The following is a 17,926-nucleotide window of genomic DNA, read 5'->3' as shown; positions in this document are numbered from 1 at the left end:
AGTGTCCAGGCTGACACGGGGACTCATTACTCACTAAACAAACATTACATCTTTCTGCAATGAATTGCACAGCAGACCTTTATTGGTTCATACCAGACGGAATAGCCTTTGCTGACCTTGCTTATCGAGGAGTATTGGCTGCCCAACACGGACACCAGTTTGCCTTCATCAGTAAGTAATCACCGTGGCTGACCTGCAGCACCCCACAAGCCTTGCCATTTTGCAAATGAACTGAACCAAGTCATCTGGCCATAACTTAAGTCTTTACACCTACTCAAATCATCTACATTTAACAATGACTAAAAGTGCCAGCTTATCAAATATATCCCTGACCTTCCCATGTGTTCACTAACCTAAATATTAAGTGTGGGGGGGAGGGGGTCACTTTCTAATAAGCACTTCTTGTTAAATGTGCTTGATAAAGGCCTCTATGAAAAAAAAAAATTATATATATATATATATATATATATATATATATATATATATATATATATATATATATATATATATACATACATGGGAAGCAGCAATGCTTTCATATAGTAATGCAGCAGGATGTGTCTGGTATAAGTAGACTCCTCCTACATGCATGTGTGATCCGCTGCTGTGTCCAAGGACGCAGCATCGGATCACTCTGCGACACCATCGGTCAACTGAATAACCCTCAGGGTAAACACCCCAGCTGCTGATGGAGTATGTATCCTGAGGCAGGAAATCTGTCGGAAGACAGAGACCCTGGCCTCGGCACTCCCACATTCCTTTGTTTTATTTAACAGAGAGCATCACTGTTCCTTCTCTCCCTACAAGTGGCTGCAGACTGTCACCTGACCTTTGCAAGTGGCGATACAGGACCCATACTACACATGTGCAATACGGGTCCTGAACAACAATAATAATAATAATAATAATAATAATAATTTTATTTATATAGCGCTCTTTCTCCAATAGGACTCAAGGCACTTAACAGATACATAGCACAATATAGTACAGAAAATAATGAAGTACATTTTCATAAAATACAGAAGCATGAAGATACTAAAAGGGACATTATGGAAATGCTTGAGTAAACAGGAAAGTCTTGAGTCTACTTTTGAAGGATTCTATAGTTGGGGCCTCTCGCACTGTGCGGGGAAGCGAGTTCCATAGAGTCGGAGCCGCATGACTAAAAGCTCGACCCCTAGATGAATTACGGGAGATTCTAGGTACTGCTAAAAGTCCTTCATCTACAGATCGCAGTAATCGAGTGGGGCAGTATGGGGTCAAAAGCTGCTTCAGGTACCTTGGGCCCTGGTCATGTAATGCTTTGAAACTCAGTAAGCCAATCTTGAAGATGATTCATCATCTTACAGGCAGCCAATGATGGTAGTAGAGGATGGGTGTTATGTGGCTAGAACGGGGTTGGTTAACAGCCTGGCAGCTGTATTTTGCACCAGCTGTAAGCGGTGCAATTCTTTTGCTTGGAGACCAAGGTAGAGGGCATTACAGTAGCCTAATCGAGATGATACAAATGCATGTATGACTTTTGGCAGATCATCTGGGGGAATTAAGTGCTTGATTCTGGCTATATTCCTCAGGTGAAAGAATGAGGATTTGATTGTGGCTGATATTTGATGTTGAAGTGTCAAGCCACCATCCAGGACAACACCAAGATTCCGCACACGATCACTGGCCTGTAATTCTGAATCCCCGAGTGTAAATCCAGTTGGTTGGCTATGCTGCGGTCTTGTCCTTTGATGTTGCGGTCGTATCATAAGGACCTCTGTTTTATCCGGGTTCAGTCGCAGCCAACTGGCACTCATCCACTCCTGTAGCTCAGCTAGACAGCCATTTAGGGTTGCTATTGGGTTATCAGTGCCCGGAGCAAAGGACAAGTACAGTTGTGTATCATCTGCATAGCAGTGGTAGACCAGGCCATGGCGCCTGATTATTTCGCCCAATGGAAGCATGTATACTGCAAAAAGCATGGGGGATAGTATAGAACCTTATGGGACACCACATGACAATGGCACTGGTGGTGATGAGTATAATCCAGATGATACTCTCTGTGACCTGCCTGTGAGAAATGATTTGAACCAGCTTAGGACTGTGCCATCCAGACCACAGAAATGTATCAGTCGCTCAATCAGAAGCCCATGGTCCACGGTATCAAATGCTGCCGAGAGATCCAGAACGATTAATATCGAACAGTCGCCTCTGTCTCTTGCCATCAGAAGATCATTTAACACACACACACACACACACACACACACACACACTCTGTTTCAGTGCTGTCTTCTCCTGAATCCTGATTGGAATGGATCATAAATATCATGGGTTGTCAAGCGGGTTTCCAGTTGTTTATACCAAACAATATACCGAACATTGGTACATTCCTACTTTAAGATTAGCGACAAGACCTGAATCAGGCCCATTGTGCATTTTACAAAGTAAAATGAATAAAAATCCTTTAAGATTTGTTGATAGTAGCGGAAATCTGTTCCTTGTTAATCACAGTAAAGGCCTGTTTTCATCCTAAGAGAACCCCCAAATAAAGTACACATTACAGCATAAAAAAAGTTTGCTGTAATATAGACAATAAGTAATCTACACAAACACCCCCCAATCTGCTCATAAGAAATACACTGCATACTGGCAGAATATGTTATTGCATTTTTCCTCCTTTAGACGCCAAGGAGCAGAATAGCTGCGGCCAAACCAGAACTCATAGGGGGTAGATTTACTAAAATGCGGGTTTATAGAAGGGGAGATGTTGCCCATAGCAGCAAATCACATTATCTTCTTGAAGGTGCTAGATAAATGATAATTAGAATATAATTGGTTGCTATGGGCAACATCTCCACTTCTATAAATCTGCACTTTAATAAATATACCACATGTGAAAGGGTGAACCCAGAACGAAATTCCCGGGTCTCCAATCCTGGTAAATTCCTGGGCTGAAGTCACGGGAATTTCAACACGGATTGACCCTATTGTACAGAAAAAGGACCAGTGTTTTCCGGCAAATTACCGGGTAGAACTTCTTCACCCAGGAATTTGCCTGTTTGAAAAGGGTATCAATGATTTCTTTAGCGTAGGAAGAATAGTTGATGGGGGAGACACGATATAGTACTTTTCTCTCTTTAAAATGAGGGTAAGTCTGTGGGTGCCAGGATTGGGAGATAGTGTTTTTTAGTGCTCTCCTCCTATATTCCCTGGCACTTTAGAATTGATTTTGTGTGTCGGCTGTGAAAGTTCTTGACTCGTGCTCCTAGCATTGAAGGGAAGTTTTTCCAACATTGAAACTACTTTGGTGTTTAGGACGTGTGGGGCTCATCTTTTGCTCTTAAAGTACATAATAGGGATTGGTCCCAACCATTCCACCAGTGAAGGGGCTCGATATCTATCTGTACACCCTAAGTTGAATTCTATATATATATATATATATATATATATATTACAATATGTCCGGCACTCCCATATGGCAAATACCTTGATCCGGTGCCCTGATGAAAATCTTGACAGATTGAAACGTTGTTTGCTGACATGGTGGTCACCTCATTTATTTTCTTATCCTGAGCCCTGAGTGCTGTACCTCTGCTTGTCTATAATATATATATATATATATAAGAATTTACTTACCGATAATTGTATTTCTCATAGTCCGTAGTGGATGCTGGGGACTCCGTCAGGACCATGGGGAATAGCGGCTCCGCAGGAGACAGGGCACAAAAAGTAAGCTTTTAGGATCACATGGTGTGTACTGGCTCCTCCCCCTATGACCCTCCTCCAAGCCTCAGTTCGGTACTGTGCCCGGACGAGCGTACACAATAAGGAAGGATCTTGAATCCCGGGTAAGACTCATACCAGCCACACCAATCACACCGTACAACTTGTGATTTGAACCCAGTTAACAGTATGATAACAACGAAGAAGCCTCTGAAAAGATGGATCACAACAATAATAACCCGATTTTTGTAACAATAACTATGTACAAGTATTGCAGACAATCCGCACTTGGGATGGGCGCCCAGCATCCACTACGGACTATGAGAAATAGAATTATCGGTAAGTAAATTCTTATTTTCTCTAACGTCCTAGTGGATGCTGGGGACTCCGTCAGGACCATGGGGATTATACCAAAGCTCCCAAACGGGCGGGAGAGTGCGGATGACTCTGCAGCACCGAATGAGAGAACTCCAGGTCCTCCTTAGCCAGAGTATCAAATTTGTAAAATTTTACAAACGTGTTCTCCCCTGACCACGCAGCTGCTCGGCAAAGTTGTAATGCCGAGACCCCTCGGGCAGCCGCCCAAGATGAGCCCACCTTCCTTGTGGAGTGGGCATTTACAGATTTAGGCTGTGGCAGGCCTGCCACAGAATGTGCAAGTTGGATTGTGCTACAGATCCAACGAGCAATCGTCTGCTTAGACGCAGGAGCACCCATCTTGTTGGGTGCATACAGGATAAACAGCGAGTCAGATTTTCTGACTCCAGCCGTCCTTGAAATATATATTTTCAATGCTCTGACAACGTCCAGCAACTTGGAGTCCTCCAAGTCGCTAGTAGCCGCAGGCACCACAATAGGCTGGTTCAAGTGAAAAGCCGAAACCACCTTAGGCAGAAACTGAGGACGCGTCCGCAGTTCTGCCCTGTCCGAATGGAAAATCAGATATGGGCTTTTGTACGATAAAGCCGCCAACTCTGATACTCTCCTGGCTGAAGCCAGGGCCAGTAGCATGGTTACTTTCCATGTAAGATACTTCAAATCTACCGATTTGAGCGGCTCAAACCAATGGGATTTGAGAAAATCCAAAACTACGTTGAGATCCCACGGTGCCACTGGAGGCACAATCGGGGGCTGTATATGTAGTACACCTTTGACAAAGGTTTGTACTTCAGGCACTGAAGCCAATTCTTTCTGGAAGAAAATCGATAAGGCCGAAATTTGAACCTTAATAGACCCCAATTTGAGGCCCATAGACAATCCTGCCTGCAGGAAATGTAGGAATCGACCCAATTGAAATTCCTCCGTTGGGGCCTTCTTGGCCTCACACCACGCAACATATTTTCTCCAAATGCGGTGATAATGTTGTGCGGTCACTTCCTTCCTGGCTTTAATCAAGGTAGGAATAACTTCCTCTGGAATGCCCTTTTCTTTTAGAATCCGGCGTTCAACCGCCATGCCGTCAAACGCAGTCGCGGTAAGTCTTGGAACATACAAGGTCCCTGCTGAAGCAGATCCCTTCTTAACGGTAGAGGCCACGGCTCTTCCGTGAGCATCTCTTGAAGTTCCGGGTACCAAGTCCTTCTCGGCCAATCCGGAGCCACGAGTATTGTTCTTACTCCCCGTAGCCGTATAATTCTCAGTACCTTTGGTATGAGAGGCAAAGGAGGAAATACATACACGGACTGGTACACCCACGGTGTTACCAGAGCATCCACAGCTATTGCCTGAGGGTCTCTTGACCTGGCGCAATATCTGTCCAGTTTCTTGTTGAGGCGGGACGCCATCATGTCCACCTTTGGTTTTTCCCAACGGTTCACAATCATGTGGAAGACTTCTGGATGAAGTCCCCACTCTCCCGGGTGGAGGTCGTGTCTGCTGAGGAAGTCTGCTTCCCAGTTGTCCACTCCCGGAATGAACACTGCTGACAGTGCTATGACATGATTTTCCGCCCAGCGAAGAATCCTTGCAGCTTCTGTCATTGCTCTTCTGCTTCTCGTGCCGCCCTGTCTGTTTACGTGGGCGACTGCCGTGATGTTGTCCGACTAGATCAACACCGGCTGACCCTGAAGCAGCGGTTTTGCCAGGCTTAGAGCATTGTAAATCGCTCTTAGCTCCAGTATATTTATGTGAAGAGACGTCTCCAGGTTTGACCACACGCCCTGGAAGTTTCTTCCCTGTGTGACTGCTCCCCAGCCTCGTAGGCTGGCATCCGTAGTCACCAGGACCCAGTCCTGTATGCCGAATCTGCGGCCCTCTAACAGATGGGCACTCTGCAACCACCACATAAGAGACACCCTTGTTCTTGGTGACAGTGTTATCCGCTGATGCATGTGCAGATGCGATCCGGACCATTTGTCCAGCAGATCCCACTGAAATATTCGTGCGTGGAATCTGCCGAATGGAATTGCTTCGTAAGAAGCCACCATCTTTCCCAGGACTCTTGTGCATTGATGTACTGACACATTTCCTGGTTTTAGGAGGTTCCTGACAAGTTCGGATAACTCCCTTGCTTTCTCCTCCGGGAGAAACACCTTTTTCTGAACAGTGTCCAGAATCATTCCCAGGAACAGCAGACGTGTCGTCGGGGTCAATTGAGATTTTGGAAGATTCAGAATCCACCCGTGTTGTTGAAGCACTACTTGGGTTAGTGCTACTCCGACTTCCAGCTGTTCTCTGGACCTTGCCCTTATCAGGAGATCGTCCAAGTAAGGGATAATTAATACGCCTTTTCTTCGTAGAAGAACCATCATTTCGGCCATTACCTTGGTAAAGACCCGAGGTGCCGTGGACAAACCAAACGGCAGCGTTTGAAACTGATAATGACAGTTTTGTATCACGAACCTGAGATACCCTTGGTGTGAAGGGTAAATTGGGACATGCAGATAAGCATCTTTTATGTCCAGGGACACCATGAAGTCCCCTTCTTCCAGATTCGCTATCACTGCTCTGAGTGACTCCATCTTGAACTTGAATTTCTGTATGTACAGGTTCAAGGATTTCAGATTTAGAATAGGTCTTACCGAACCGTCCGGCTTCGGTACCACAAATAGTGTGGAATAATACCCCTTTCCCTGTTGTAGGAGGGGTACCTTGACTATCACCTGCTGAGAATACAGCTTGTGAATGGCTTCCAATACCGTCGCCCTTTCTGAGGGAGACGTTGGTAAAGCAGACTTTAGGAACCGGCGAGGGGGAGACTTTTCGAATTCCAACTTGTAACCCTGAGATACTACCTGCAGGATCCAAGGGTCCACCTGTGAGCGCGCCCACTGTGTGCTGAAAATCTTTAGTCGACCCCCCACCGCCCCTGAGTCCGCTTGCACAGCCCCAGCGTCATGCTGAGGGCTTTGTAGAAGCCGGGGAGGGCTTCTGTTCGTGGGAAGTAGTTGCTTGCTGCACCCTCTTACCCCTTCCTTTGCCTCTGGGCAAATATGACTGTCCTTTTGCCCGCTTGTTCTTATAGGAACGAAAGGACTGCGGCTGAAAAGACGGTGTCTTTTTCTGTTGGGAGGTGACCTGAGGTAAAAAAGTGGATTTTCCGGCTGTTGCCGTGGCCACCAGATCCGATAGACGACCCCAAATAATTCCTCTCCTTTATACGGCAATACTTCAATATGCCGTTTGGAATCCGCATCACCTGACCACTGTCGCGTCCATAAACTTCTTCTGGCAGATATGGACATCGCACTTACTCTCGATGCCAGAGTGCAAATATCCCTCTGAGCATCTCGCATATAAAGAAAAGCATCCTTTAATTGCTCTATAGTCAATAAAATACTGTCCCTATCCAGGGTATCAATATTTTCAGTCAGGGAATCCGACCACACCACCCCAGCACTGCACATCCAGGCTGAGGCTATTGCTGGTCGCAGTATAACACCAGTATGTGTGTATATACTCTTCAGGGTAGTTTCCAGCCTCCTATCAGCTGGATCCTTGAGGGCGGCCGTATCAGGAGACGGTAACGCCACTTGTTTTGATAAGCGTGTGAGCGCCTTATCCACCCTAGGGGGTGTTTCCCAGCGCGCCCTAACCTCTGGTGGGAAAGGGTATAATGCCAATAACTTCTTTGAAATTAGCAGTTTTCTATCGGGGTTAACCCACGCTTCATCACACACGTCATTCAATTCCTCTGATTCTGGAAAAGCTACAGGTAGTTTTTTCACACCCCACATAATACCCCCCTTTGAGGTACCTGCAGTATCAGAGATATGCAAAGCCTCCTTCATTGCCGTGATCATATAACGTGTGGCCCTATTGGAAAATACGTTTCTTTCTTCACCGTCGACACTAGATTCATCTGTGTCGGTACCTGTGTCGACTGACTGAGGTAAGGGACGTTTTACAGCCCCTGACGGTGCCTGAGACGCCTGGACAGGTACTAACTGGTTTTCCGGCCGTCTCATGTCGTCAACTGACTTTTGCAGCGTGCTAACATTATCACGTAATTCCATAATTAAAGCCATCCATTCCGGTGTCGACTCCCTAGGGGGTGACATCACCATTACCGGCAATTGCTCCGCCTCCACACCAACATCGTCCTCATACAGGTCGACACACACGTACCGACACACAGCAGACACACAGGGAATGCTCTTATCGAAGACAGGACCCCACTAGCCCTTTGGGGAGACAGAGGGAGAGTTTGCCAGCACACACCAAAGCGCTATAAAAATGTATATAAACAACCCTAAAAGGTGTTGTTTCTGTTATATGCGCTTAATATATAAAAATATCGCCAAAATATGCCCCCCTTCTCTGTTTTACCCTGTTTCTGTAGTGCAGTGCAGGGGAGAGTCCTGGGAGCCTTCCTCACAGCGGAGCTGAGCAGGAAAATGGCGCTGTGTGCTGAGGAGAATAGGCCCCGCCCCCTAAAACGGCGGGCTCTTCTCCCGGAGTTTGCGATATATGGCAGGGGTTAAATACATCCATATAGCCTCAAGGGCTATATGTGATGTATTTTAGCCATAGAAAAAGGTATTATATATTGCTGCCCAGGGCGCCCCCCCCAGCGCCCTGCACCCTCAGTGACCGCTGGTGTGAAGTGTGCCGACAACAATGGCGCACAGCTGCAGTGCTGTGCGCTACCTTATGAAGACTGAAAGTCTTCTGCCGCCTGTTTCCGGACCTCTGGACCTCTTCAACTTCGGCATCTGCAAGGGGGGTCGGCGGCACGGCTCCGGGACCGGACTCCATGGCTGGGCCTGTGTTCGATCCCTCTGGAGCTAATGGTGTCCAGTAGCCTAAGAAGCAAATCCATCCTGCACGCAGGTGAGTTCACTTCTCTCCCCTAAGTCCCTCGTAGCAGTGAGCCTGTTGCCAGCAGGACTCACTGAAAATAAGAAACCTAAAAAACTTTTTCTAAGCAGCTCTTTATGAGAGCCACCTAGATTGCACCCTGCTCGGACGGGCACAAAAACCTAACTGAGGCTTGGAGGAGGGTCATAGGGGGAGGAGCCAGTACACACCATGTGATCCTAAAAGCTTACTTTTTGTGCCCTGTCTCCTGCGGAGCCGCTATTCCCCATGGTCCTGACGGAGTCCCCAGCATCCACTAGGACGTTAGAGAAATATATATACACACACACATATATATATATATATATATATATATATATATATATATATATACACACACACATATATATATATATATATACACATACATATATACATACATACATACACACACACACACACACACACTATATTATATATACACACGCAATATATATTGCACACACACACACACACACACACACACACCCACCCACATATACTAGGTGATTCGTTGTGCTCATCACACCATCGTAAGGGGCTACGCCCCCTTAACCCTTGCACGCCCTTGTGGCATGCAATATTTTCATTATACGGAGTATTACCTCCAATCATAATTGTGTGAGTGGTTAAATATTGCATGGACAAAGGGCGTTAGATAGTTAAGGGGTCGCAGCCCTTGCAACTATGTAAACCGCACACGCAGGGCCTGATGAATCACCTAGTAGGTGCTGTGGTTGGGGAAGAGGCGGGGGGAGGAGATGTGGATGGTGTCCGGGGGTGCCTGGGGCTGGTATGGTGGTGCCGCGGGTGGGGGGAGGAGCAGTTGCGGGGTGCCGCAGGTGGGGGTGCTGGAGGGGATGTGGGGGGTGCCGCAGATGGGGCCCGGAGGTATTGCGAGTGGGGGAGGGGCGGGTAATGCTTCTCCTCCTGGAAGCTGCAAAGCTGCTGTCCTCCCTTTGGCGGTGGCTCTCACGGAGACTTGCACAGCAGCCAGTCACTATTGTTAGCGCCGGTGTCCCAACACGCCGCATTACAGGGAAGAAGATACACTCAATAAAACTACAGCTCCCAGCAGCCCTTAGTGCCGGAATGCTTCAGCGCTAAGGGCTGCTGGGAGCTGTAGTTTATTAAGTGCGTCTACTTCCCTGTAATGCAGTGCGTTGGGACACCGGCGATAAGAATAGTGGCTGGCTGGCAGAACTGACAGACTCGCTGAATCAATGTACAACGTGAGAGTGCTGTTCAGTGTCAGTGACACTGCACACCCACTGCACAGCACTGTTACCTTTTACATTGATTTAGCGTCCAGACATTACCCTCCACGATATCACGCACTCTATTACATTAGCCATCTCAGGGCTTCCAGGCCGGCAGCCCAGGTGCTGTTTGCGGAGTCAGGGCCTCTGGGGATCTGGGCGCGGCTGTGGCGGAGAGGCACTTCTGTGACATCACACGCAGAGGCAGCTCCGGGGGCTCAGAGAGAATGCGGCGCAGGGAGAGCTTTGAAAGCCTTCCGCTGTGCTGCTTTCATACACATCTATGCCGGTGGCCGCAGCAGCTTTTGTTGCACCTGCACTGCGTCTAGGGAGCGGGGATTGTTGATGCCGAAAGGGGCAAGCGGACTGGCAGCAGGACATAGGGGGGAAAAAAAACAAAAAAAAAACCTTTTACTGCAGCGTCATATCTACAGCGCAGAGACTTGATGCAGATGCAGTGGTATACCCTCCAACTGTACCTTTTTGGCAGGTATAGTACTTTTTTTTTTTTTTTTAAATGGTCTGTACCGATTTTTGGCTCTCCAAACTTCCATTGAAAGTATAGGAAAGCGGGCATGGTCAAGACACTTTACCCGTGGCCACGACCCCTTTTCGAATTTGTAGCGATTTTTGTGTGTAAATTGTTGGAGGGTATGTTGCTGCAGATACAGTGGGCCTGTTTTGGGGTGTGGACCTGGAGCTGCAGCTCCATCAGCCCCATTGTTAATCCTCCTCTGGGAACACACAGCAGCCAAAGGGCAGAGACTCCCATTGGATGTAACCTGTGTGGGAGGGCGTTTCTCGCCCAATCAGCTCCTAGCCATGCCCAGCGTTATACAAACAGGCACAGATCTGGGTTATTATATAGGACTAAGATAGAGAGATAGATAGAGATAGAGATATATATATATATATATATATATCTCTATCTATATATCTATATATCTATATATCTATATATCTATATATATATAATTTGACATCATAATAACAATAAGAATGTAAACAAACTTTACTGGTCACATGTGCCAGATGTCAGAGATTTGAGTTCTCAAATAGTTTCAACAAAACAAGAATCTGGCTTTAAACAAATGGTTTATTTATGAGCAGAAAAAGAAAATTAAACCAATTGTTCCTTTGTTCCCAAAATAGAATACATCCTCAGCTTATATAGATTATTTACATTTCCAGTGCAGTATTTAAATAGGAAGTCAAAAGAATCTTATTCAGGACCTTTTTCATCAGAAGGAGGTTCATGCTGTGCAAGCTGCAATAGTCAAACAAAAAAGGTAAAAAGTTAGATCTTATTGGGTGTGGGGTAAAAATAAATAAAAAATCAGCTAAATGGTACACAGAATGGCAGAAATGCAACACATACGACCATTGGTGGTTAGGGTGATGGGAAACCCGAAAAAAATAAAATAAGAATTTACTTACCGATAATTCTATTTCTCATAGTCCGTAGTGGATGCTGGGGACTCCGTAAGGACCATGGGGGAATAGCGGCTCCGCAGGAGACTGGGCACATCTAAAGAAAGCTTTAGGACTAACTGGTGTGCACTGGCTCCTCCCCCTATGACCCCCCTCCAAGCCTCAGTTAGGATACTGTGCCCGGACGAGCGTACACAATAAGGAAGGATTTTGAATCCCGGGTAAGACTCATACCAGCCACACCAATCACACCGTACAACTTGTGATCTGAACCCAGTTAACAGTATGATAACAGAGGAGCCTCTGAAAAGATGGCTCCCAACAATAATAACCCGATTTTTGTAACAATGTACAAGTATTGCAGACAATCCGCACTTGGGATGGGCGCCCAGCATCCACTACGGACTATGAGAAATAGAATTATCGGTAAGTAAATTCTTATTTTCTCTAACGTCCTAAGTGGATGCTGGGGACTCCGTAAGGACCATGGGGATTATACCAAAGCTCCCAAACGGGCGGGAGAGTGCGGATGACTCTGCAGCACCGAATGAGAGAACTCCAGGTCCTCCTCAGCCAGGGTATCAAATTTGTAGAATTTAGCAAACGTGTTTGCCCCTGACCAAGTAGCTGCTCGGCAAAGTTGTAAAGCCGAGACCCCTCGGGCAGCCGCCCAAGATGAGCCCACTTTCCTTGTGGAACGGGCTTTTACAGATTTTAGCTGTGGCAGGCCTGCCACAGAATGTGCAAGCTGAATTGTACTACAAATCCAACGAGCAATAGTCTGCTTAGAAGCAGGAGCACCCAGCTTGTTGGGTGCATACAGGATAAACAGCGAGTCAGATTTCCTGACTCCAGCCGTCCTGGAAACATATTTTCAGGGCCCTGACAACATCCAGCAACTTGGATTCCTCCAAGTCCCTAGTAGCCGCAGGCACCACAATAGGTTGGTTCAGGTGAAAACGCTGGAACCACCTTAGGGAGAAACTGAGGACGAGTCCTCAATTCCGCCCTGTCCGAATGGAAAATCAGATAAGGGCTTTTACAGGATAAAGCCGCCAATTCTGACACGCGCCTGGCCCAGGCCAGGGCCAACAGCATGACCTCTTTCCATGTGAGATATTTTAACTCCACAGATTTAAGTGGTTCAAACCAATGTGACTTTTGGAACCCAAACTACATTGAGATCCCAAATTGCCACTGGAGGCACAAAAGGAGGCTGTATATGCAGTACCCCTTTTACAAACGTCTAAACTTCAGGGACTGAAGCTAGTTCTTTTTTGGAAGAAAATTGACAGGGCCGAAATCTGAACCTTAATGGACCCCAATTTCAGCCCCATAGACACTCCTGTTTGCAGGAAATGTAGGAATCGACCCAGTTGAATTTCCTCCGTCGGGCCTTACTGGCCTCGCACTACGCATATTTTCGCCAATTGCGGTGATAATGTTTTTGCGGTTACATCCTTCCTGGCTTTAGATCAGGATATGGATGACTTCATCCGGAATGCCTTTTTTCCTTCAGGATCCGGTGCTCAACCGGCATGCCGTCAAACGCAGCCGCGGTAAGTCTTGGAACAGACAGGGTCCTTGCTGGAGCAGGTCCCTTCTTAGAGGTAGAGGCCACGGATCCTCCGTGAGCATCTCTTGAAGTTCCGGTTACCAAGTCCTTCTTGGCCAATCCGGAGCCACGAATATAGTGCTTTCTCCTCTCCATCTTATCAATCTCAGTACCTTGGGTATGAGAGGCAGAGGAGGGAACACATACACTGACTGGTACACCCACGGTGTTACCAGAGCGTCTACAACTATTGCCTGAGGGTCTCTTGACCTGGCGCAATACCTGTCGAGTTTTTTAATCATGTGGACGACTTCTGGGTGAAGTCCCCACTCTCCCGGGTGGAGGTCATGCTGAGGAAGTCTGCTTCCCAGTTGTCCACTCCCGGAATGAATACTGTTGACAGTGCTATCACATGATTTTCCGCCCAGCGAAGAATCCCTGCAGCTTCTGCCATTGCCCTCCTGCTTCTTGTGCCACCCTGTCTGTTTACGTGGGTGACTGCCATGATGTTGTCCGACTGGATCAACACCGGCTGACCTTAAAGCAGAGGTCTTGCTAAGCTTAGAGCATTGTAAATGGCCCTTAGCTTAGGATATTTATGTGAAGTGATGTATCCAGGCTTGACCCTAAGCCCTGGATATTCCTTCCCTGTGTGACTGCTCCCCAGCCTCGCAGGCTGGCATCCGTGGTCACCAGGACCCAGTCCTGAATGCCGAATCTGCGGCCCTCTAGAAGATGAGCACTCTGCAACCACCACAGGATGGATACCCTTGTCCTTGGTGACAGGGTTATCCGCTGATGCATCTGAAAATGCGACCCGGACCATTTGTCCAGTAGGTTCCACTGGAAAGTTCTTGCGTGGAATCTAACGAATGGGATTGCTTCGTAGGAAGCCACCATTTTTACCCAGAACCCTTGTGCATTGATGCACTGAGACTTGGTTCGGTTTTAGGAGGTTCCTGACTAGCTCGGATAACTCCCTGGCTTTCTCTTCCGGGAGAAACACCTTTTTTCTGGACTGTGTCCAGGAACATCCCTAGGAAACAGAAGACAAGTCGTCGGAACCAGCTGCGATTTTGGAATATTGAGAATCCAATCGTGCTGCCGCAACACTACCTGAGATAGTGCTACACCGACTTCCAACTGTTCCCTGGATCTTACCCTTATCAGGGAATCGTCCAAGTAAGGGATAACTAAAATTTTCTTCCTTCGAAGGGATATCATTTCGGCCATTACCTTGGTAAAGACCCGGGGTGCCGTGGACCATCCCTACGGCAGCGTCTGAACTGATAGTGACAGTTCTGTACCATAACCTGAGGTACCCTTGGTGAGAAGGGTAAATTTTGACATGAAGGTAAGCATCCTTGATGTCCCGAGACATCATGTAGTCCCCTTCTTCCAGGTTCGCAATCACTGCTCTGAGTGACTCAATCTTGAATTTGAACCTCTGTATGTAAGTGTTCAAAGATTTTAGATTTAGAATCGGTCTCACCGAGCCGTCTGGCTTCGGTACCACAATAGTGTGGAATAATACCCCGTTCCCTGTTGCAGGAGGGGTACCTTGATTATCACCTGCTGGGAATACAGCTTGTGAATGGCTTCCAAAACTGCCTCCCTGTCAGAGGGAGACGTCGGTAAAGCCGACTTTTGGAAACGGCGAGGGGGAGACGTCTCGAATTCCAATATGTACCCTTGAGATATTACCTGAAGGATCCAGGGGTCTACTTGCGAGTGAGCCCACTGCGCACTGAAATTCATTGAGAACGGGCCCCCACCGTGCCTGAGCTTGTAAGGCCCTAGCGTCATACTGAGGGCTTGGCAGAGGCGGGAAAGGGTTTCTGTTCCTGGGAACTGGCTAATCTCTTCAGCCTTTTTCCTCTCCCTCTGTCACGAGCAGAAAAGAGGAACCTTTTGTCCGCTTGCCAACAAAGGACTGCGCCTGATAATACGGCGTCTTATTTTGAGAGGCGACCTGGGGTACAAACGTGGATTTCCCAGTTGTTGCCGTGGCCACCAGGTCTAAAAGACCGACCCCAAATGTCCCCTTTCAAAGGCAATACTTCCAAATGCCGTTTGGAATCCGCACCACCTGACCATTTTACTGGTAGAATTGGACAACGCACTTATACTTGATGCCAGTCGGCAAATATTCCGCTGTGCATCATGTATATATAGAAATGCATCTTTTAAATGCTCTATAGGCAATAATATACTATCCTTATCTAGGATATCAATATTTCCAGTCAGGGAATCCGACCATACCAACCCAGCACTGCACCTCCAGGCTGAGGCGATTGCTGGTCGCAGTATAACACCAGTATGTGTGTGAATACATTTTTGGATACCCTCCTGCTTTCTATCAGCAGGATCCTTAAGGGCGGCCATCTCATGAGAGGGTAGAGCCCTTGTTCTTACAAGCGTGTGAGCGCCTTATCCCCCCTAAGGGGTGTTTCCCAACGCACCCTAACCTCTGGCGGGAAAGGGTATACAGCCAATACTTTTTAAGAAATTATCAATTGTTATCGGGGGGAAACCCACGCATCATCACACACCTCATTTTATTTCTCAGATTCAGGAAAACTACAGGTAGTTTTTCCCTCACCGAACATAATACCCCTTTTTGGTGGTACTCTTATTATCAGAAATGTATAAAACATTTTCCATTGTCTCAATCATGTAACGTGTGGCCCTACTGGAAATCACGGTTGTCTCTTCACCGTCGACACAGGAGTCAGTATCCGTGTCGGCGTCTGTATCTGCCATCTGAGGTAACGGGCGCTTTAGAGCCCCTGACGGCCTATGAGACGTCTGGACAGGCACAAGCTGAGTAGCCGGCTGTCTCATGTCAACCACTGTTTTTTTATACAGAGCTGACACTGTCACGTAATTTTCAACAGTACATCCACTCAGGTGTCGACCCCCTAGGTGGTGACATCACTGTTACAGACACTCTGCTCCGTCTCCACATCATTTTTCTCCTCATACATGTCGACACAAACGTACCGACACACAGCACACACACAGGGAATGCTCTGATAGAGGACAGGACCCCACTAGCCCTTTGGGGAGACAGAGGGAGAGTATGCCAGCACACACCAGAGCGCTATATATATATATATATATATATATATATATAGTTGGGGGGAGGGGGTTAGCGACCAATGGTGTCTAAAAGAATTAAACTTTAGGTAAATAAATTAAGATAACAATTTATTAGTACATAAGAATTCTCCATAAAATTTAAAATGACAAAACCTTTTCTAAAAAATGGGATAAAAACTATACATGCAAATATAATACCAGTTAAAAGTGAATAAATAGTAAAAAGATTCCTTAACTTGGTATGTAGTCACTGCCAGATAACCCAACGCGTTTCGTCCTTAAGACTTCATCAAGGGGTGTAGGCAAACTGGGACCAGGCTTCTATTTATACCAGTATTAGTCTGATGTCAATTATGACATCATTTCCTGTTGCTATCACATGATACTTTTTAATAGACTAAGAACTAATAGTTTACATGAGGGAGTTATAAATTTATATACTGTATGAGTCCTATACATAGATCAGTTAACTTATTAGCAGATTTGGAGTTTAGAAAGTCATATAAAATCATCAGAAGTTGCGCCGATGCGCTTTCCGCCCCACTTCCGGTTTTTCGGCGGCGCGTCACTTCCGCCCCACTTCCGGACGCCGGACTGCGCATGCGCCCGCGGCTCTCAGTTCTTCTATTAGTAGGGAGCTGAGTGTAGAGGTTCTTTGTTTTCTTAGCGGCGGCCATCTTTGTGGAGGCTTTTTGTTGATTAGCTCTATGCGGCGGCCATCTTATTGGAGACCAGTAGTACTGACATTTATGGCATAAAGGTGAAAAATAGAAAAAAGGGGAATTAATAACGGAGGCATTACAGCATTTCCTCCTAAATAAACGAGCAACATGTGACCTAAGTGGAGGATTATCCATATGTATATATTGTCTAAATAAATAATATAATATAAAGAAACAGTTGTTTATATAAATGAATATAAAAGCAGTTATTTAAACATTAGCTTGCATAATGCATGTGCAAGTTTAGGCAGTGCTAAATATTTTAAGTGCTTAGTGCAGGTATGAGCACTGATAAATACAGTATGCTAAATATTAGCATAACAATTTATGCAAATTAAGGTGCTGATTAGGGCAGTGAATTACAGTGCTTGATGCAGATAAAATAGGGGCAGTGAGGGACGGGGATGTTAGTGTGATACGTATCGTGCTTAGTGAAAAATTAGTATAGCAGTTTTACGGTGTCGCAACTGACATGCTCATGTAGGCTTTTTCAATTAGTTTGGTTACAGTACCTGATCTTCCCAGGTGGTCTCCCTGTTCTGGTACTGATCAGGCCCGACACTGCTTCGCTTCCAAGATCGGACGAGATTGGGCATGTCCAGTGTGGTTTGACTGTAGAAATCACTTACCATACATGTGTCAGCGTTATTTATGATACTGCTATACATATTATAGGAGGGATGGTGGGTAGGATGAGGTGGGGGGGGGGGGGGGGGGGGGGAGGGTTAGGTATGGGGGGGGGGGGGGGGGGGGGAGAGGGGGATAAAGAGTATATAGTGGTTATTGCATAAATTGTATTTTGTATATCCGACCGTGTATTCCTGGTGCCAGGAATGAGATTACAGGAACGGCGCAATTTCGTAGTAATCGTTGAA

At 46.6% G+C, this 17,926-nt stretch overlaps 1 protein-coding gene and 1 pseudogene across 1 annotated transcript in view; both read right to left on the bottom strand.

Moving 5' to 3' along the window:
* Positions 1-11,319: 11,319 nt before the first annotated feature.
* The window catches only part of MYCBP (MYC binding protein), a 118,085-nt gene continuing 111,478 nt past the window's right edge, over positions 11,320-17,926 (bottom strand). The window contains exon 5 of the mRNA XM_063954314.1: positions 11,320-11,508. Coding sequence (XP_063810384.1) covers positions 11,464-11,508 — 45 coding nt within the window. The 3' untranslated portion in view covers positions 11,320-11,463. The remainder of the gene's footprint in view (positions 11,509-17,926) is intronic.
* LOC135051517 (5S ribosomal RNA) lies at positions 17,552-17,671 on the bottom strand (annotated as a pseudogene).

Source organism: Pseudophryne corroboree, chromosome 2, assembly GCF_028390025.1.
Source record: "Pseudophryne corroboree isolate aPseCor3 chromosome 2, aPseCor3.hap2, whole genome shotgun sequence".
NCBI lineage: Eukaryota > Metazoa > Chordata > Amphibia > Anura > Myobatrachidae > Pseudophryne > Pseudophryne corroboree.
Note: the sequence above shows the minus strand (reverse complement) of the source record. Positions and strands in the feature narration are given on the sequence as shown.